This window comes from Rhinatrema bivittatum, chromosome 2 (genome assembly GCF_901001135.1).
Source record: "Rhinatrema bivittatum chromosome 2, aRhiBiv1.1, whole genome shotgun sequence".
Taxonomy (NCBI): Eukaryota; Metazoa; Chordata; class Amphibia; order Gymnophiona; family Rhinatrematidae; genus Rhinatrema; species Rhinatrema bivittatum.
This window is the reverse complement of record NC_042616.1, coordinates 152,983,896-153,005,717: the sequence shown is the minus strand read 5'-3', so window position 1 is coordinate 153,005,717 and position 21,822 is coordinate 152,983,896. Positions and strand designations below refer to the sequence as shown.

The window sequence follows — 21,822 nt, the reverse complement described above, 5'->3', positions numbered from 1 at the left end:
AGAGGAGAGCGGCAGTTTAAATACCCCGCCGGTCGGTTGCGCCTCTGACGTCACCGCCGCGACGTTTTCGTGGGCGTTTCTTGTTTTGTGCTGGCGGTTCTGGGGCGTGGGCTCGCGGCTCGGGTCGAGGCCTGCAGGGCACGAGGTCTCCGGGTCCGGATGTTCGCTCGGGTCGGGGCCTGCAGGAAGCAAGGGCTCGTGGCCCAGGTCGAGGCCGAAGAGAGCGGAAGTTCGCGGCCTTGCAGGAAGGTGAGCTGCTGGAGGGCTGCTGGATAGAAGGGCCGGCGATCGGCGAGGGAGCCCGATCGGGGTGAGCGGAACAAGAGGCCTTACCCCGACGGGCTTCAGCGCCGATCGCGCAGGCCAAGTTCACCGCTGGACCCCGAAGGAATCAAAAAGGAGTAAGTAGAGGAGAGCGGCAGTTTAAATACCCCGCCGGTCGGTCGCGCCTCTGACGTCACCGCCGCGACGTTTTCGTGGGCGTTTCTTGTTTTGTGCTGGCGGTTCTGGGGCGTGGGCTCGCGGCTCGGGTCGAGGCCTGCAGGGCACGAGGTCTCCGGGTCCGGATGTTCGCTCGGGTCGGGGCCTGCAGGAAGCAAGGGCTCGTGGCCCAGGTCGAGGCCGAAGAGAGCGGAAGTTCGCGGCCTTGCAGGAAGGTGAGCTGCTGGAGGGCTGCTGGATAGAAGGGCCGGCGATCGGCGAGGGAGCCCGATCGGGGTGAGCGGAACAAGAGGCCTTACCCCGACGGGCTTCAGCGCCGATCGCGCAGGCCAAGTTCACCGCTGGACCCCGAAGGAATCAAAAAGGAGTAAGTAGAGGAGAGCGGCAGTTTAAATACCCCGCCGGTCGGTCGCGCCTCTGACGTCACCGCCGCGACGTTTTCGTGGGCGTTTCTTGTTTTGTGCTGGCGGTTCTGGGGCGTGGGCTCGCGGCTCGGGTCGAGGCCTGCAGGGCACGAGGTCTCCGGGTCCGGATGTTCGCTCGGGTCGGGGCCTGCAGGAAGCAAGGGCTCGTGGCCCAGGTCGAGGCCGAAGAGAGCGGAAGTTCGCGGCCTTGCAGGAAGGTGAGCTGCTGGAGGGCTGCTGGATAGAAGGGCCGGCGATCGGCGAGGGAGCCCGATCGGGGTGAGCGGAACAAGAGGCCTTACCCCGACGGGCTTCAGCGCCGATCGCGCAGGCCAAGTTCACCGCTGGACCCCGAAGGAATCAAAAAGGAGTAAGTAGAGGAGAGCGGCAGTTTAAATACCCCGCCGGTCGGTCGCGCCTCTGACGTCACCGCCGCGACGTTTTCGTGGGCGTTTCTTGTTTTGTGCTGGCGGTTCTGGGGCGTGGGCTCGCGGCTCGGGTCGAGGCCTGCAGGGCACGAGGTCTCCGGGTCCGGATGTTCGCTCGGGTCGGGGCCTGCAGGAAGCAAGGGCTCGTGGCCCAGGTCGAGGCCGAAGGGAGCGGAAGTTCGCGGCCTTGCAGGAAGGTGAACTGCTGGAGGGCTGCTGGATAGAAGGGCCGGCGATCGGCGAGGGAGCCCGATCGGGGTGAGCGGAACAAGAGGCCTTACCCCGACGGGCTTCAGCGCCGATCGCGCAGGCCAAGTTCACCGCTGGACCCCGAAGGAATCAAAAAGGAGTAAGTAGAGGAGAGCGGCAGTTTAAATACCCCGCCGGTCGGTCGCGCCTCTGACGTCACCGCCGCGACGTTTTCGTGGGCGTTTCTTGTTTTGTGCTGGCGGTTCTGGGGCGTGGGCTCGCGGCTCGGGTCGAGGCCTGCAGGGCACGAGGTCTCCGGGTCCGGATGTTCGCTCGGGTCGGGGCCTGCAGGAAGCAAGGGCTCGTGGCCCAGGTCGAGGCCGAAGAGAGCGGAAGTTCGCGGCCTTGCAGGAAGGTGAGCTGCTGGAGGGCTGCTGGATAGAAGGGCCGGCGATCGGCGAGGGAGCCCGATCGGGGTGAGCGGAACAAGAGGCCTTACCCCGACGGGCTTCAGCGCCGATCGCGCAGGCCAAGTTCACCGCTGGACCCCGAAGGAATCAAAAAAAAAAAATATATATATATACAGGCTCATACTCTCACAGGCTCAAGTCATTCACACATGCTCATATGCTCTCTCTCATGCATGCTCAATCATAGACACAAAGACACTTGTTCATTCTCTCTTGCTCAACTATACACAAACATACATAGGCTCATTCATTCTCTTTCATATGCTCAGTCACACACACATGCTCATACCTCTTCCTCACATGCTCAATCATACACATACACACATAGGCTCTCTCTCACAAGCTCACACCTCTCTCACATACCATGAACACATCCTGAGGAACAATGCAAAATTCCAGCGCATATCCTTCTCATATCACTTCCAGAACTCACTGGTCCAATGTGATCTTGACTCACCTCTGCTAAAAGTGAGAGAGCTGTCCTCTTATTTTTATTCCCGAAGGTGGGTCAGCACACCTTCATTAGGAAGCTCGGGAAGAACTGCTACTCGAGCCTGCTCCTCACTTGGGCTAACTGGGACAAAAGGACTGGGACCTACTAAAAGGCCAAGTCCTCTGAAAGGTTGACCCTCTGTAGAGACAAAACCGCTTGGAAATCTGGAGACTACCCCTCATACCAAAGGGGCACTGCAATTGCTTCTTATCCTCTGGCAACAGAGGAACTGGAGATTTGCCTCACTTACTGGCCAGTTTCTCCAACTTGCTCCCAAACAAGAGTGAACTTTTAAAAGGTATTTTCATTAAATTAGCTTTGGAGGCTGCATCAGCTAACCAATTTCACAACCATAATTGATGCCTGGCCGCTATCACCAAAGCCACTCCTCTGGCCGAAGTATAGACCAAATTGCAGCCTGAGTCTGCTAAAAAGCCGGCAGTGGGCTCCATAACCACTCTGGAATTCTCTCCAGAATCATCAACCTCCTGAGAGAGAAGCAGACTTCCCACTAGGGCGCAACAGGAAGCTATCTTTAAAGTCATTGCCACCACCACAAAGGCTTGCTTAAGGATGGCCTCAATCCTCCTATCATGCACATCCTTCAAGGTCGCTCCTCCCTCAGTGGGGATATTCATCCGCTTAGAGATGGCACAGACCAGTGCATCCACTTTGGGAAAATGCAAACGCTTTCTCACAGCTGGATCCAGGGGGTACAGGACTTCCAATGTCTGACCCCTTTGAAATTTGCCTCTGGGGCATCCCATTCAAGAGCAATCAATTCCTGAAAGGCGTCCATAATAGGGAAAACACAAGAGGCTTTATACAAGGAAACCAAAATGGGATTCTTCTTTGCCTCCGATATGGTATCCATATTAGGAACACCTAGCTTCTTCAAGGTCTGGGAAATCAAAGCTGGCAACTTATCTCCATGAAAGAACAGTAACATGGCCCGATTGGTTCTAGTCCCGGATGAATTTCCCCATCTTCCAGGGAATCAGGATCTGCCTCATCATCAGTGCCATCTGGGTTCCTGTCAGGGATACCTGTCACGAACCGAGGTGAGCTCTGGCGCTTAATCATAGGAATTATACAATACTGACCCTGACTGTGCAGCATGCATCACCATAATGGTAGACAGCATAACCAAAACTTCCACCCTATTGTACGTCCCAATACGAATGTGGAGGGATTATTATGTATTGCACATACAACTCCACACGATACAGCGTATGCACAGCTGGAAATACAATTACTTGCTTTGACCCCACTGAAAAGCCTGTCCAGCAATGGATACAAGTCCATAAAGGAGATCCTCCTCAGGGTTTACTTATGGCATCAGCCCCTTTGCCCCCTACTGACGAACCGGTATCCCAAGGGAGAAGTCACCGGCTGAAGATATGACATGACAGGATTGGGTAAAGTTGAGGACTGCGCCTGAAGAAAGGCTTGTAAGCCTTGAAAAAACTCCACCCAAGAAAAGGCAGCCAGATCCAGTCCAAACCCAGAGGGAACTGGAACGGGGTCCACTGAACTGCCATTTTCTGTGGAGGAGCCAGACAAGGGAGTACCAAGGTCTGTCGTCCCTCTGGACAAAACTGTAACTAAAACATCAGGATGAGAGGATCCAGGCTTAGTGAAATCAGAGGAAGACAACGGTCTGCCTTTCAGCCTGACCTGTCCAAATAGTGCTGACACGTTAGAAGACAGGTCAGGCTGAGAAGGCCAACTATGACAGGCAACACAGAGAGAAAGGCGCTTAGGCTTTTTGTTCACCGGTGCCATAAGAGGCGGTGAATATGCATCCAAATGGCTCACGCTCCAAAATGTATGTGCACAAAATTTAGGCACCTCACAATTATGTGCCACTAAAATACAAGCACAACTTATGTGCCAAGGCTTGAGTGTATCACCAAGCTAAAAATTTAGGTATGCAAAAAGTGTGCCCAAACTGAGTGAACAATGCTTGTGCAGAGGCGATGTACTGCACACACCAAAGTCCTGAAGAGGGCAGGAAAGCATTTACAGAAGTGCGCGAAAAATGCCACCGTGGCCTACCATGTGGTACGCAGGCAAAAAGCCTATCTGTGGGGTCTAGGACAATGGGCCATTCATCCCGCCAGCTGCCCAGTTCCCCTAACCCCCAATCGGAGTGTGAACAAACGTCAGAATGGCACGCCAAGCATGGAGACCAGAAGAAGACCTGAAACCCCTCTAACTGTCTCTGTTTTGGAACGTAAAAACCTGAGCTCAGTGCTTACTGGCTGAGTACAAAGATGGTCTCTGGCTATGATGGAAGATGGTATCTGCTGTCACCGCTCCGCTCGGCCTCCTGCATCCGCTACCTTTAAGCTGTATAATCAGCTACATCCACACCGAGAAACTGAACTACTGGACCAAGGAACATATCTGAGGGATCACGGAAATCACCTCAGGAATTCTCAACTGGGGGAAGGACCACTTGGTATCACCACAGGAGAGTGGGGCTTTTCTTTATTCAATTTAAAATTTTCCTACCAAAATCTGAAGCAATCCCCGTAGGGAGATGCACGTCCACCATCTGCTGGAGACAGAGAATACTGCCAGGCTGGGATCACTACAGGAGTATATATACTGTGATGTCAGATTGCTCCATCTCCATCTGCTGGCAGGGGAGCTTAAGCCACTGGTCCTGAGTCCATCTGTCTACTCACTAGGAAAACATTTTTCTCAGATGGCTGTTTCCCACCCCTCTAAACTCTTTTCCTACATTCAGTATTGTTTGGTGTTGACCTGTGATTGTATACTACTTTGTAAACTTTGAGTGGAATTTGTTGCTTGGCAGTTCTGGAATGGTCACTTGTGTTTGTATAGAAACAGTGTCGCACTGTGATCTTCGATGAGGCTTATAATCCATTGAGGCCCCAGAGCAATGTGCACTTTGAGATGGAATTTATGGGGTTTCATTAAGGAAACTTGACCATTTCTATTGTTTCCAGCAGATCATTGCCTTTAACTTCCTTCTTTTCTTATGATACCATCATTTTCCAGCAGGAAATCAAACATTTTGAATATTTCATATTTTTCACCATTGCTTCCTATCAAATAGGGGCCTGTTTATGATAGGATATTTAAATGAGGCAGTGCAGTGATTGACGTGTGGACTAGCATTTTTGGCTTCATTCCCTTAATTCACACTCTGATACTGCGCAGTCTATTTCCTGCACATCCTATTCCAGATGTTGCTGACATCAGGAGAGCAACTCTGCATACTCCAAAAGGCATAATGAGACTCATGCATACATATTGTAAAAATCAACCCTAAAACCCAGCAAAACTCAGCAAATAATGTTTGGTTGTAAAATTTGTTAAGACCTAAAGTTGGGCTGAGCCAGCCAATAGTAATTTAGGAAGGTAATCACCACCTTATCTACTGCAGTGCTGCACGCCCTACTTGTTTCTGACTTTTCCCTCGCTATCACACCATTAAGGATGCTCAGTGCCTCTCGCATGCCTTTTTAAAATCTTGATATCGTTTTTGTTCCTTTCACCTTAACTAAGAAGCTTGTCCATGCATCTGCCACCATTTCTGTGAAGACGTGCTTCCTTATTTTACTTCTGAGAGTAATCTCTACAGTCACTTATTATCTCTTGTTCTAGAACTTTCTTTACATTTAAAAATGCTTTCTGTTGGGTGTCATTTATACCCTTCAGGTATTTGAATTTCACTCTCATATCCACTCCTTTACTCCTCTTCTCCGGGACATACATATGTATGCTTTGAAAAGAGGAGACATGGTAACTCTCTGGTCTGAATTCCTGGGTCAGAATAAGATGTAATTCCTGGGTCAGAATAAGATGTAAGCAGTCAAATAAACCACCACCAAGTAAAAATCATTCATAAACAGAAATCTTTGTTATTCCCAGAATAGTCCATTTTACACTGGGAAAACACAGTTTCATGGTTGGTGCTTCCACTTGTATGTATTTTTTAAAAAATATTCTTTCTGCTCCTTTTTCAGTGTGTCAGTGTATCTGCTCTGGAACAGGATGCTGGCATACTGGACAGTAAAGGCGTTGATGTTAAGACATTGCCAGCACTGGCTTCTGCTATTATTGCCTTGGCTCTCCAAGGTGTCTGCATGGGCAAAACAAACTTACCCTCACCAGATTTCTTCACAGAATATATTTTCAGCTCTTTAAACTGCACCGATGACCTCCATGTAACAGGTAGGACATTTTTCACTGTTACTTTCTTACACAATGCTCTCAATGCTAAATGATACAATTGCAAAATATATACTATAAAATTATAAATATCAGCATACCAAACATTCAGTGAATTTCCCTGTATATTAAATCTGGGACAGTGTGACATAAGTGCTGGCACAAAATATGTTCCTGTATATTATGAAATGTCTTGTGAAAATCCCAAATCCTGATTGGCCAAGACAAGTTCACATTCATAATTACCACAGGAGTGGCCAGTCCTTGAGAACCACAAATAGGCCAGATTTCTGTTACGCTTGGGCTCCGGTCAGGAGTCGTGCACACCACCCAGCAGGGTGGCTCCAGGTGGAGAGAGACAGGAAGCTCGAACAGAGTCAGGTACCAGGCTGGGTCAGGGCAGGCAGCAAGAATCAGAGACTGGGTTCAGGCTGGGTCAGGGCAGGCGGCAAGTGGCAGTGTCAAGTACAGGCTGGGTCAGGGCAGGCGGCAGTCAGCAGGGTCTGGGTCCAGGCTGGGTCAGGGCAAGGCAGGTCAGAAGGCCCGTAGGCCACACACACACACACACACACACGGAAGGCCCGTAGGCCACACACCATAGACGGGGCAAGGCAGGTCAGAAGGCCCGTAGGCCACACACACACACACGGAAGGCCCGTAGGCCACACACCATAGACGGGGCAAGGCAGGTCAGAAGGCCCGTAGGCCACACACACACACACGGAAGGCCCGTAGGCCACACACCATAGACGGGGCAAGGCAGGTCAGAAGGCCCGTAGGCCACACACACACACACGGAAGGCCCGTAGGCCACACACCATAGACGGGGCAAGGCAGGTCAGAAGGCCCGTAGGCCACACACACACACACGGAAGGCCCGAAGGCCGCACAAGGCAAGGCAAGGATAGGCCCGAAGGCCGCGCAAGGCAAGGCAAGGCAAGGATAGGCCCGAAGGCCGCTCAAGACAAGGCAAGGCAAGGATAGGCCCGAAGGCCGCGCAAGGCAAGGCAAGGCAAGGATAGGCCCGAAGGCCACGCAAGGCAAGGCAAGGATAGGCCCGAAGGCCACGCAAGGCAAGGCAAGGATAGGCCCGAAGGCCGCGCAAGGCAGGCTAGAGCAGGGAGCCCAGGAGAGCTCGATGCCGAAGCACCGAGGCAACTGTCAGGCAGGGTTAAGAGGGCACACCCAGAGCATAGAGTGGACATAGGAGATGGACTGGGCCTGTCAGGAAAGCCAGCACTAGAGGGACCCCTGGTGGTGAGGCGGTAGCACAGCAGCCACAGCCGTAACAGACTGGGCCTGTCAGGAAAGCCAGCACTAGAGGGACCCCTGGTGGTGAGGCGGCAGCACAGCAGCCACAGCCGCAACAGTACCCCCCCCCTCAAGGCCTCCCCCTCCTCCTGGATCCCATCTGTGCAGGAGGTAATCAAGAATAACGGGAGACCACTCCGGGGGTGATGCGGCAGGGTCAACTCCTTCCCGAGGAAATAAGGCAGTCCATAACCCCACCTGGGGTGACAAGGGGAACACAACCCCAACCTGGGGCAGAAAAATAGTCCATAACCCCTCCTGGGACAAGGCGGCAGGGTTAGACCCCTCCCGGGGTAGCAGAGGCGGTGCAGATTTCCATAACCCCTCCTGGGGTGACAAGGGGAACACAAACCCCACCTGGGGCAGAGAAATAGTCCGTAACCCTTCTTGAGGCGATAGTAGGACCGGTCCGGACCCTTCCAAGGTCGGCATTAAGACCGGTACAGGCCCCTCCAGGGGCGGCAGCTGGGCCAGTACAGCAGGCTCGGATCCTACTCGGGCAATTGTAGCAGGCTCGGACCCCTCTCGGGGCGTTTGTAGCAGGCTCGGACCCCTCTCGGGGCGTTTGTAGCAGCCTCTGACCCCTCTCGGGGCGATGAAGCAGGCTCGGACCCCTCTCGGGGCATTGTAGCAGGCTCGGACCCCTCTCGGGGCGTTTGTAGCAGGCTCGAACCCCTCTCGGGGCGATGAAGCAGGCTCAGACCCCTCTCGGGGCATTGTAGCAGGCTCGGACCCCTCTCGGGGCGTTGTAGCAGGCTCGGACCCCTCTCGGGGCGATGAAGCAGGCTCGGACCCCTCTCGGGGCGTTGTAACAGGCTCGGACCCCTCTCGGGGCGATGAAGCAGGCTCGGACTCCTCTCGGGGCATTGTAGCAGGCTCGGACCCCTCTCGGAGCGATGAAGCAGGCTCGGACCCCTCTCGGGGCGTTGTAGCAGGCTCGGACCCCTCTCGGGGCGATGAAGCAGGCTCGGACCCCTCTCGGGGCGTTGTAGCAGGCTCGGACCCCTCTCGGGGCGATGAAGCAGGCTCGGACCCCTCTCGGGGCGTTGTAACAGGCTCGGACCCCTCTCGGGGCGATGAAGCAGGCTCGAACCCCTCTCGGGGCGATGAAGCAGGCTCGAACCCCTCTCGGGGCGTCAGCAGGACCGGTATGGACCCCTCCAGGGGTGGCAGCAGGACCGGTATGGACCCCTTCCGGGGTGGCAGCAGGACCAGTTCAGCAGACTCCGATGGCTGACTCAGGAAGTCTGTCAGTAGGACTGGTTCGGACCCCTCTGAAGACGGCAGCAGGGCCGGTTCGGCAGGCTCAGATGGCAGAGTTAGAAAGTCTGTCAGCAGGGCTGGTGCGGACCCCTCCGAGGACGGCAGCAGGGCCGGTTCAGCAGACTCAGGCTCTTCTCGGGGTAGTGCAGCAGGTTCAGATGGCAGAGTAGCATGGTTAAAGGTAGTGTGCATGGAAGACACAGATTGTACTGCCGTGGGCTTGATACCTCGAGCCAAAGTCTGATGCTCCTGATTTTGTTTCTGGAGGAGCAGTTTAGAGAAGGCACAGGCAGTTCTAGGACGTCTAGGGAAGGTGCTCGTTAGTGTCCACTTGGCAGCTGTGGGAAGCTGAGCCCTGCTAGAGTTAATCAGCTCTCTCCGTTGTAGAGAAACCTGTTCCCGAGGCTCTAGCACTGGTCTCACAGAAGCCTTCTTGGCCAGGTAAGTCCTGGGTTTTTCTACCCACAAACTGCCAGCAAAAATGTCTGTTTTAGTTGAGCCAGAAACAGAAAACTGGTTAGGAGAGCTGATAGCTTTTACTAATGGCACAGCTGGTCCTTGAGCAGAACAACAGGGGCAGGGTTTGCCTGGTGGTAACAAACACGGAAGACAGGAGCATTTCCACCACCCTGGTTTAGGAGCCAGACAGTTCAAACATTCCTGATAGACAGAGACATTTTTCTTGTTGCAATTATTGCATGACCAGTGTTCCTGACCAACAAGTTCACAGGCTAGACAGTTCTGATAGCTTGGATAATTCAAAGTTTGACAGGAATTGCAGGTATAAAACTTTAAAGAAGGAGGCATCTTGAATTAGTGAAAAGTTGACTCACCGGCAGGACACAGACCTATCTCTTCCCCTGGAAAATGTGATGGCTTCGGCATACTGTTACGCTTGGGCTCCGGTCAGGAGTCGTGCACACCACCCAGCAGGGTGGCTCCAGGTGGAGAGAGACAGGAAGCTCGAACAGAGTCAGGTACCAGGCTGGGTCAGGGCAGGCAGCAAGAATCAGAGACTGGGTTCAGGCTGGGTCAGGGCAGGCGGCAAGTGGCAGTGTCAAGTACAGGCTGGGTCAGGGCAGGCGGCAGTCAGCAGGGTCTGGGTCCAGGCTGGGTCAGGGCAAGGCAGGTCAGAAGGCCCGTAGGCCACACACACACACACACACACACGGAAGGCCCGTAGGCCACACACCATAGACGGGGCAAGGCAGGTCAGAAGGCCCGTAGGCCACACACACACACACGGAAGGCCCGTAGGCCACACACCATAGACGGGGCAAGGCAGGTCAGAAGGCCCGTAGGCCACACACACACACACGGAAGGCCCGTAGGCCACACACCATAGACGGGGCAAGGCAGGTCAGAAGGCCCGTAGGCCACACACACACACACGGAAGGCCCGTAGGCCACACACCATAGACGGGGCAAGGCAGGTCAGAAGGCCCGTAGGCCACACACACACACACGGAAGGCCCGAAGGCCACACAAGGCAAGGCAAGGATAGGCCCGAAGGCCGCGCAAGGCAAGGCAAGGCAAGGATAGGCCCGAAGGCCGCGCAAGACAAGGCAAGGCAAGGATAGGCCCGAAGGCCGCGCAAGGCAAGGCAAGGCAAGGATAGGCCCGAAGGCCACGCAAGGCAAGGCAAGGATAGGCCCGAAGGCCACGCAAGGCAAGGCAAGGATAGGCCCGAAGGCCGCGCAAGGCAGGCTAGAGCAGGGAGCCCAGGAGAGCTCGATGCCGAAGCACCGAGGCAACTGTCAGGCAGGGTTAAGAGGGCACACCCAGAGCATAGAGTGGACATAGGAGATGGACTGGGCCTGTCAGGAAAGCCAGCACTAGAGGGACCCCTGGTGGTGAGGCGGTAGCACAGCAGCCACAGCCGTAACAGACTGGGCCTGTCAGGAAAGCCAGCACTAGAGGGACCCCTGGTGGTGAGGCGGCAGCACAGCAGCCACAGCCGCAACAATTTCCACGATATCCACAATGAATATGGATGAGATAGATCTGCATACAATGAAGGCAGTGCATGCAAATCTATGTCATGCATATTGTGGAAATCCTGAAATCCTGGCCTATTAGTGGCTCTCGAGGACCAGAGTTGGTTTCCCCTGTCCTAGCATAATAACATGAGTTGGATTACACCATTAAAGGGATCCTGCCAGCAGGCCCTTCCCCACCATGAATCTCTCTCTCTCTTTCTTCTGACTATCCTTGCTTTTTCTCTCTCCACTGTCTGACTGTCTCTCCCTTCTTTATTTCTCACTTTTGTCTCCTGCCCTACTATCTGCTGTTCTCCCTTCCCCTGATCCAATGCATATTAATAACAGGAACCAGAGGAAAACAATGTTTCAGTTCTTTTGGAACCCCTTAATCTGAAATTCTGTTCATCCCCAATTCAAAGTTCTGACTATATTTTACACAGAAACAGAACTGAATTAGCGCAAGATTTTTTTTATATCTCATGCACAGTAGCAGAAGACATCAAGACTTCAACCCTGGCTATAACCATTCAGGTATCTCTTATAAGCATTCATAATTCAATTGCCTTTAAAATATAAAAAAAAAAAAGATTTTCCAACATAAAAGTAAGTCTTCCACTCACTTTCTTAAGAAGAACAAATAAGTATAATGGCTTTGAGCTCTTTGCGGACGATTAGGGAACTGACATTTTAGAAAAATTAAGAAAAAACATATGCAAGCTTATGAGATACTGCATAAATGGACAAGTAGCCAGGGTTGAAGCCATGATAACCGGCACTGCTGCTGATAGGTTTCAAACTTGTGCTAATTCTGTCTCTTCATCCCCATGCAAGTAAGCGTTTTTTCCAATGCAGACAAAACGGGAGAAAACTTTTAGCACATAGTCCCCTTTGTGTATTTGTTATCATGGGTCCAATATATGGACCATGTGATTAGGACCGTCATGGCCGGAGATGGGAGGGGATCCTCCTCTCCTTCACTCCCCTCCCCTCTAGTGCAGCCAAGCCGACAGCCCTGCTGGAAGACGCTGCTGCTCTCTTCTTCTTCCTTAGTCCCTGTGAAACTCTCGGCTTGTATATCCCAGCTGGCTCCTGCTCTTTCCGTGGCTCTTCTACTGTGGTTGCTGTAGCTGCACTATTCATTGATCAGCTGTTTGAACCCCATGCACTCTGTATCCACAGAGCCCCATCCTGCAGTTCAAGCAGGTGCTGGGTGAATTGCGAGAGGGTGAAGCACCGGTAGCAAAGGGGTGACACTCTTCTCTCTCAGTGCCCGCCCCATGCTGTGGCCCTAATGAGGAATGAATGTATTTGAAAACTGTACTTCCATTAATTATGAAAGCAGCAGGTTCAAGCACTGGTAGATATATCAACTGCTTACTCTTGTATGGGCCTGCAGTATATCAAAAATATTTTAAAAATACACGATAGCCATTGACTGAAAACATATGACTGATGTGCAGCTGGATGGTTCCTGCTCTTAGGCATGAAGGAAGGAAATGCCCAGCGATATGCAATAAGATTGCTTTATTGACCCAAAGCTGTAGAATCATGGGATTCCGTGTTTTAAAATGTTCATATTTAGTGCCAGGTGCTGCAGGTAAACTGAAAGAGGCACTCCCAGATTAGCACAAGGGAAACTAATTCTTTATGTTAATTTCACAGCTGCCGAGTGCCTGAAATTCCGGTGGGAGGCTTTGAGCAAGCTTTCAGTTTTGTATTTGTTGTGCTCCCATTAGCTGCCATTAGAACTCAGTATTAAAGTTGTGCGTGCTAATTATTTTAATTTTTGTTTTGCTTTGTTGTTGTTGTTTTTCATTTTCATTGGGAGTTTTTTTTTTGTTTTTTTTTTTTGTGGTGGGGGGAGGGTTGTCTTCGGGACATAGTGTACCCTATTTGCTAATTGGGTGCAATTTCCCGAAAATGAAAAATTCACATTTTTTTTTTCATTTTTCAGTTAGTTTGAAATAAAACAAAAATGGACTCATTTGTCACATTTTACACTTTTGTTTCAAATAAATGCTAATCCCTAATCAGTAATATAAGCACCACAATGTATTAGGAAAGATTTTTGAAAGCTAGGACTGAATTAAAATCTTTCTTCAAAACTGAGTCACATGGCAGCTCTGTTAAGCAGAGACTGGGAAAGGTAATTGCAATTGGACACAAAAGTTGTGTGACGTCCAACTTATTTTCCAACTTATTTTATCTTGTTCGAAAACAGCATTTTGGGGACAGCTATCCATCTATTAGAAATTATATAAAGAAACCCTATAGATTTTGAAAAAAATACACTTCACAATAATTAAAAAAAAAAAAAAATTAAGTCAGTATTTAATCATTCCAAGGTGTACTTTGTGGATATCAGTACTTCCAGTGTTTTGCAACATACCTAGTATATTCTGAAATTCTATAACATAACCTTGTCATCTCATAAGAACATAAGAACATAAGAAAATGCCATACTGGGTCAGACCAAGGGTCCATCAAGCCCAGCATCCTGTTTCCAACAGTGGCCAATCCAGGCCACAAGAACCTGGCAAGTACCCAAAAACTAAGTCTATTCCATGTAACCATTGCTAATGGCAGTGGCTATTCTCTAAGTGAACTTAATAGCAGGTAATGGACTTCTCCTCCAAAAACTTATCCAATCCTTTTTTAAACACAGCTATACTAACTGCACGAACCACATTCTCTGGCAACAAATTCCAGAGTTTAATTGTGCGTTGAGTAAAAAAGAACTTTCTCCGATTAGTTTTAAATGTGCCCCATGCTAACTTCATGGAGTGCCCCCTAGTCTTTCTACTATCCGAAAAAGTAAATAACCGATTCACATCTACCCGTTCTAGACCTCTCATGATTTTAAACACCTCTATCATATCCCCCCTCAGTCGTCTCTTCTCCAAGCTGAAAAGTCCTAACCTCTTTAGTCTTTCCTCATAGGGGAGTTGTTCCATTCCCTTTATCATTTTGGTAGCCCTTCTCTGTACCTTCTCCATCGCAATTATATCTTTTTTGAGATGCGGCGACCAGAATTGTACACAGTATTCAAGGTGCGGTCTCACCATGGAGCGATACAGAGGCATTATGACATTTTCCGTTTTATTCACCATTCCTTTTCTAATAATTCCCAACATTCTGTTTGCTTTTTTGACTGCCGCAGCACACTGAGCTGATGATTTCAATGTGTTATCCACTATGACACCTAGATCTCTTTCTTGGGTCATATTGCTTAATTAATTTCAGGAAAGTTACCTTGAATGCTGGGATGGCAGCCATGCATTCTTCATATGGCTCATACTAGACAGAGCAGGATCTGCCCCCTCCCCCCAACAGATTGAAAAATGCAAGGGAGAAACCCCTAAGATTGAGGTGGGGGGAGGGAGCCTGTAAAAGCTGGCTGATGCTTGCTCACTGTTGCTTTTTTCATCACAGCAGCCTGAAAGTGAGACTCCTCAAACTGCCAGTAAACTCCCACTGGTCCAGACCCCAGTCAGCACTTCCCCATCCTCAGACCTGAGCAGGTTGCTCTCTTTGTCACATATACCCACCCAGACTCCAGCCAGCTCTCTTCCCCTCCCCGGCTATGATTGCTAAATACCACGCTCCCTGGTCTCCTGCTGATGCAGCTAATATTCCCTCCCACTCTTCTGCTCCAATGGAATGCAGAGATCGCCTCCTCTACCCGGGCTGTCAGCATTTTCAAGCCCAAACGGAACGCTAACAGCAGAGCCAATTGCAGCACTAAACAGCCATCTAGAAAGAATATATCAGGGTGAGGGACCCATGCGGGTGGTATGGCCTCCATATCGGCATGGCCCAGAAGAAGAAATGAGGTGGTCCTGCACAGGAACAAGAAAAGGAGCAGTGCAAGCAAATTTCAAGAGGCACAGATTCAGCCCTCGCAGACCCAAGAAAGAGAATGAGTCCCATCTGCCACAGGGGCTGGAGGAGGACAGGCTGAAGTTTCAAGCTGCTGCTGCTGCTGTTGCTTGTGCTTCTGGGAGGAGAGAAATAGGGTGTGTGTATGTGTGCCTGTGTGAGACTGAGCATGTGACAGTGAGAGACAGCCTGTGTGAGACTGAGCATGTGAGTAAGAGACAGCCTGTGTGTGTCTGTGTGAAACTGAGTGTATGCGAGTAAGATATAGCCTGTGTCTTGGCATGCCTATGTGAGTGGAAGAGACAGCCTGTGTTTGTATTTCTATGTGAAACTGCGCATGTGAAAGTAAGAGACTGCCAATATGTATATGTGTGCCTGTGTGAAACTGAGCATGTGAAAATAAGAGACTGCCTGTATGTATGTGTGTGCCTGTGTGAAACTGAGCATATGAGTGAGAGACAGCCTGTGTGAGACTGAGCATGTGAGAATGAAAGAGAAACTGTGGGTGTGTTTCCCTGTGTGAGGCTGAGCATGTGATTGAGAGATAGCCAGTGTGTGTGCGTATGGGTATGTGAGATTGAGCACATGAAAGAAAAAGAGACAGCCTATGTATGTGTCTGTGAGTCTGAGCATATGAAAGTAAGAAACTGCCTCTGGGTGTATACCTGTGAAAGATTGAGCACATGACTGAGACAGCCTGTGAAGACTGAGCATGTGAGAGTGAGAAACAGCCAGTGTTTGTGTGTGTGTGTGCCTGTGTGAGACTGAGCACATAAGAAAGAGACAGCCTGTGTATGTGTGCCTGTATGAGGCTGAGCATGTAAAACTGAGAGACAGCCTACGTGTGTGTATGTATATGTGTGTATGTGCACAAAACTGAGCAAAAGCGAATGAGAGACAGCCTGTGTGCTTGTGTGAGACTGAGCATGTGAGAGTGGGGGAGACAGTATGTGCATATATGAGAGAGAGGAAGGAGAAAGTTTTAAACAACAACCCCCTTCTCTTCTCTTGTTAATCTAAGACAATATCAGGGCACCGTGAAATCAAAAGTTTCCAAGTATGGAGAGCAGGGGATTTTTGTTTTATTCTTATTAGTTTTAATTATTGGATGCTTGTGTCTGCTGTTTTCAAATGTTTTATTGGTGTTTGGAACTTTTTAAAGAGTTTTTAATTGTTGGATGTTATTCTGTTCTTCAGCTGTTATGAAATATGTATTTTTTTATTAGTATGATTTTATTACTATTGATTTTATATTTTTTGATTTTTTTATGAGAAATAGTTTCTGTTTTTCCATTATTGTACTATTGTGGTTTCCAGTTCAGTTTTTGTCTGTATTTTTCTATTCGTTCCTACAGTATGCTCTTTTAGCAGCCTGACTTGTTTTATTTCCTTAATAGTATTTTAGAGCCTAGTGTATTATTAGCACTTCTACTTTTTCATAAGTAGGGTTGTTACTGTTTGCATGCTGGCAGTTAGTGTTGTTTTAGTATGGAGATTTTACTATATTGTTATAGTTATAATTCTTTCACTCGTGACTTTCTGAGTGCTAAGCGTACACTGGACACATTACATTAAGCCTAATGGCATATGGGTTCCAAGTGCCTTTTTTTCAACTTTTTTTGCAGGGTTTTCTGGTTGGCTCCACAACAGTGCATGTAAATATAATATACAAGTTGTAAGTGATATTTTTTTTTTACATCAGACTGTACTTTTAATGCCATTTTTCATTCGAAATCTATTATAAATGCATAATTTTTAATTGTGTGGGGAGGGGAGGGTGTGCAAGGCTGTACGGTTCACAAGGCAGAATTCATCACCCACTAGGCCCAGTAGGACACAGCTCTTGTCCTTCATGTCTGTCAAAGCCCAGCAAGAAATGGCAATTATCTTTCTCTTCTGGGCTAGTTATAACTGATTCTATCTTTCCCTGCTGGGCCCGAAAGTGACAGTAGAAGAAAATAGGTTGGTGGCCCCACAGGGGGACAGAGAATGCAACTTGTATAAAAATTTTGTATGTTCAGAAACAGTATTTTTATCTTTCCTTTGTGTCATTCTTAACAATAAAAGTAATACTGATGCTTTTTTTTTTAGTTTAGCTGTGGATTATTGTAAATGGTATGTCACACAAGTGAGCATTGTCTATCAGGTGCGTCACAACGGGAAAAAGGTTGAGACCACTGGTTTACACGATTATTCCTGGCACTAGAATCAGGCTCATTGGTCTATAGTTTCCCAGATCACCCATGGATCCCTTTCTAAATATCGGGGTTATATTGGCCACTTTCCAGTCTTCAGAAACGATGGACAATATTAATGATAGGTTACAAATTACTAGTAATAGATCTGAAATTTCATTTTTGAGTTCTTACTGACCCATGGGGCATATATCATCTGGTCCTGGTGATTTGCTACTTTTACAGTTTGTCAATCTGGCTTACTAAATCTTCCACATTTCAGCATGATTTGGTTCAGTTCTTCTGAATCATCACCCTTGAAAACTGTCTCTGGTACGGGTATTTCCCCAGCATCTTCATTAGTAAACACTGAAACAAAAAATTCATTTAGTCTTTCTGCATTTGTCTTATCTTCCCTGAGTGCGCCTTTAACCCCTTGATCATTTAATGGTTCAATTGACTGCTTCGTAGGCCTCCTGCTTTGGATATATTTTAAAATGTTTTACTATGAATTTTTGTCTCCATGGCTAACTTCTCTCTTAGTCTTATCAAAGTTTTACATTTAACTTGCCAGTGCTTATGCTTTTTCCTATTTTCTTCAGATGGATCCTTCTTCCAATTTTTGAAGCAAGTATTTTTTTTGGCTAAAATAGCCTCTTTCACTTTGCCTTTCAGCCAAGCTGGCAGTTGTTTGGCCTTCCTTCCACTTTTCTTAATGCATGAAATATAGTTGCATATACTGCTGCCATTGTATGCAAATATATCTCATGCTTCATTGTGGATATCCTGAAAACCAGAACTGTTTGTGGCTCTTCAGGACCAGAGTTGGCTTCCCTTGAACTAGATCTTCAACATCTCAGAGAATTCAGTCCATCGATCACTTTGATTGATCAGTTCATATTCTATTTCTGTACAATCAGCCTACCAGAAGACCCAGCTGCTAATTAATTCTTCCACTATTTCTTCATTTTTGTGCAATTTAGGATCCTCTGTTTATTCAATGCCTTTTGGAAGTCCATTACCATTTTAGCTTCCAGTACCTTCTTCAGGAGGGCACTCTATGCATTTCACTATTTCCATGAAAATATATTTCCTGATATTGCTCTTGAGTCTGCCTTTTCAGAGCTCCGTGCAGGCCAGTTTCAATAAAGCTGGAATTTCAAAGAAGCAGGAGAAACTGCCAGGGCAAACATTAGTGTAGCTCCATGGCTTCATTTGCTGCAAGAAATGAGACGATGAAATATTTGTCTCAAACCTCTTTGGGGTAAATTTTCAAAGATTGATTCAAGATCTACAAGCCAAATAATAAGTAGATCAGCTGACTCTGCATACATGGATTTTCAGTTGCCTAAAAGTGCATATGTTTCTGGGGCATGGTTGAAAACTGAGTGCATACATTCATTTTTAAAAACTATACTTGCCTAGTAGGCATATCACTAACATGTCCAATTTACACCATCCTTCAATACTCCTTAAGTGTATGCATGGACTTTTAGCTGCATAACAAGCTGATCTTCAAAGACAATGTATGCAAGTATTTTGTGTTTCTAAATGGGCTGGATTTGTATAGGCTGAAAAGTACATATAACTTTTGAAGTTAGATCTCCTATTGAAAATGTACCCCTTTATATCTCCTTCACAAATTAAAAATCTGTTTATGACAGTTTGGGAGTTATTAGCCAGTCTACCAGTTGTAGGAATATGTGGAGGCTGCAAAAATTGCTAGTTTACCTTTTAGCAAATCATGCTTTTTTGTGTCTAGCATTTTTCATTGACAACAAAGTATATCTTCTCCCAGAAATTGAAGAACTCCTCAGCAAACTGAAAACAGTGAGAAGCTGTAGAAACCATGAACATATTGACAACACTGGACAAAAGCAAAGGAGCATATCAATCACTGATGTTGGACAGCAAAGTCTGTTTCTTCCACTGAAACAAAAACAGGATGACTACATAAAAGACTTCCATGAACACAGAGAGAGCGCTGCAGATTGGGAGCAGGTTAATTTATTCTTAATACTATTGATTTTCAGTTGAATTGAAACAGTAATAGAAAGAAGGATGTGGAATAGTGGTGTTGGAGAACCTATTACATTAGTTCCTATAGTTGCACATTCAGCCAATTGTATTGGTGCCAAAGAAACACAATTTCTAATTACAGCATGAGTCTGAATTGATATTTAATCTACAGTTTTAATAATTCTAAATGGCAACTGAGCATAAAAAGATTTGCTATTATTATTATTGTGTAGTACATTGACAAAGTCATTGGGTTAGAAACTGGTTGGGTGAAAGGCAACAAAGAAGTTTACTCAGAGGAAAGGTTTGTTACTGTGTGCCACAGGGCTAGGTCCTTGGACCAATTCCTTTCAACATTTCAACATTTTCATAAGCAATATTGCAGAAGGACTATTAGAAAAGGTTGGTCATTTTGCAGATGACACAAAAATCAGCAACAAGATAGGATCCCAAGAAGGTGTGGAAAACATGAAGAGGGATCTTATGAAGCCGCTATTTAATGCTAAAAAAATGCAACATCATGTATTGGGCTGCAAAAAACCCAAGGAAGCAGTACAGTATAGGAAGTGAAATTCTTCAGTGCATGAAGCATGAGCGGCATCTGTGGGTGATTGTATCTGATAGGGATGTGAATCGTTTTTTGACGATTTAAAATATCGTCCGATATATTTTAAATCGTCAAAAATCGTTAGAGCTGCGATACAATAACAATTCCCCTGATTTATCGTTAAAAAATCGTAAATCGGGGGAAGGGGGAGGGGAAGGGGAGGGCGGGAAAACCGGCACACTAAAACAACCCTAAAACCCACCCCGACCCTTTAAAATAAATCCCCCACCCTCCTGAACCCCCCAAAATGCCTTAAATTACCTGGGGTCCAGAGGAAGGGTCCCGGTGTGATCTTTTACTCTCGGACCTCCATGGTCTGTAGAAACAAAATGGCGCTGGCACTACCTTTGACCTGTAATATGACAGGGCAAAGGTAGCGCCGGCGCCATTTTGTTTTTTTTGTCCCCCAACGGCAGGAGCGTAGGAGATCGCTCCCGGACCCGCAGGGACTTTTGGCCAGCTTGGGGGGGCCTCCTGACCCCCACAAGACTTGCCAAAAGTCCAGCGGGGGTCCGGAACGATCTCCTACCGCGAATTGTTTTTCCGTACGGAAAAACGATTCGACTGCAGGAGGTCGTTCCGGACCCCCGCTGGACCCCCAGGGACTTTTGGCCAGCTTGGGGGGGCCTCCTGACCCCCACAAGACTTGCCAAAAGTCCAGCGGGGGTCCGGAATGACCTCCTGCAGTCAAATCATGTTGCTGTACGGCCGGCGCTACCTTTGCCCTGTGACAGGTCAAAGGTAGCGCCGGCGCCATTTTGTTTCTACAGACCACGAAGGTCCGAGGTCCGAGAGTAAAAGATCACACCGGGACCCTTCCTCTGGACCCCAGGTAATTTAAGGCATTTTGGGGGGCTTTGGGAGGGTGGGGGATTTATTTTAAAGGGTCGGGGTGGGTTTTAGGGTTGTTTTAGTGTGCCGGTTTTCCCTCCCTCCCCCCCCCCCCACTGGACCCCAGGTAATTTAAGGCATTTTGGGGGGGTTCGGGAGGGTGGGGGATTTATTTTAGGGATGTTTTAGTGTGCCGGTTTTCAATTTACACGATTTACACGATTTACACGATATTTAAAAAACCCAAACTGCGACGATCCGATTCCCTCCCCCTCCCAGCCGAAATCGATCGTTAAGACGATCGATCACACGATTCACATCTCTAGTATCTGATGATATTAAGGTGGCCAAATAGATCAATAAAGAAACAGGAAAAGCCAGAAAGATGCTTGGGTTAAATTGCATAGGAAGAGGAATTGTCAGCTGTAAAAAAGAAGCAATATTGCCAGATTTAGGTTTTTGCTGTCCTTAGTCACTTTTCATGCTTTCACCTCCCCCTCACCCCCAGCCGCACCTCCTATAAGGTACGGCCAGGGGCGGGGCAGTGAAAGCACGACCTATAGGCTTGTTATTGCATAGCAGAGGGCTGTTCTCTGCTGAATGAGATTCAGCAGAGCTGGAAGGCAGCAAATTAAAGCAGGTATGCTGCCCCTAAATATTTGCTGCCCTAGGCACAGGCACAATGGGTTCCTATTGACAAATCCAGGGCTCGCTAATATACCTGTATAAGTTCTTTGTGAGATCTCATTTGGAATACTGGAGCCCGCACCTTCAAAAGGATATAACCAGTTGGAGTCGGTCTAGAGAGTGGGTACTAAAATGGTCTTTGTTGTAAAGCATATAGGCAGAGCCGTAGCCAAGCAATTTTGTGCCTATGGCCAAAGTGTGCCCTCACTCTATACACAACATGAGTTTGGAGGCTCTCTTCTCTTCTGGAGAAGCTCAATGTGCTTATTGGTGCATTACCGCCCCAGCTGGCATTAGTTCCCATTATGGCACTGGTGCCCAATGGGGCACCGAGGCCTCCCCCCACTGATACAATGGTTGTCGCTGGTTCCAAGGAGGAGGAAGCTCCACTGAGGCTGATGGGCATGCTAAGGTCTATAGTCCCCCATCGAGTTCCAT

General features: G+C 48.3%; 1 protein-coding gene across 1 annotated transcript in view; it reads left to right on the top strand.

The window, feature by feature from the left end:
* SLC39A12 (solute carrier family 39 member 12) overlaps positions 1 to 21,822 on the top strand; it is a 114,555-nt gene that overhangs the window by 16,427 nt on the left and 76,306 nt on the right. The window contains exons 3-4 of the mRNA XM_029588748.1: positions 6,427 to 6,634; positions 19,039 to 19,241. Coding sequence (XP_029444608.1) covers positions 6,427 to 6,634; positions 19,039 to 19,241 — 411 coding nt within the window. The remainder of the gene's footprint in view (positions 1 to 6,426; positions 6,635 to 19,038; positions 19,242 to 21,822) is intronic.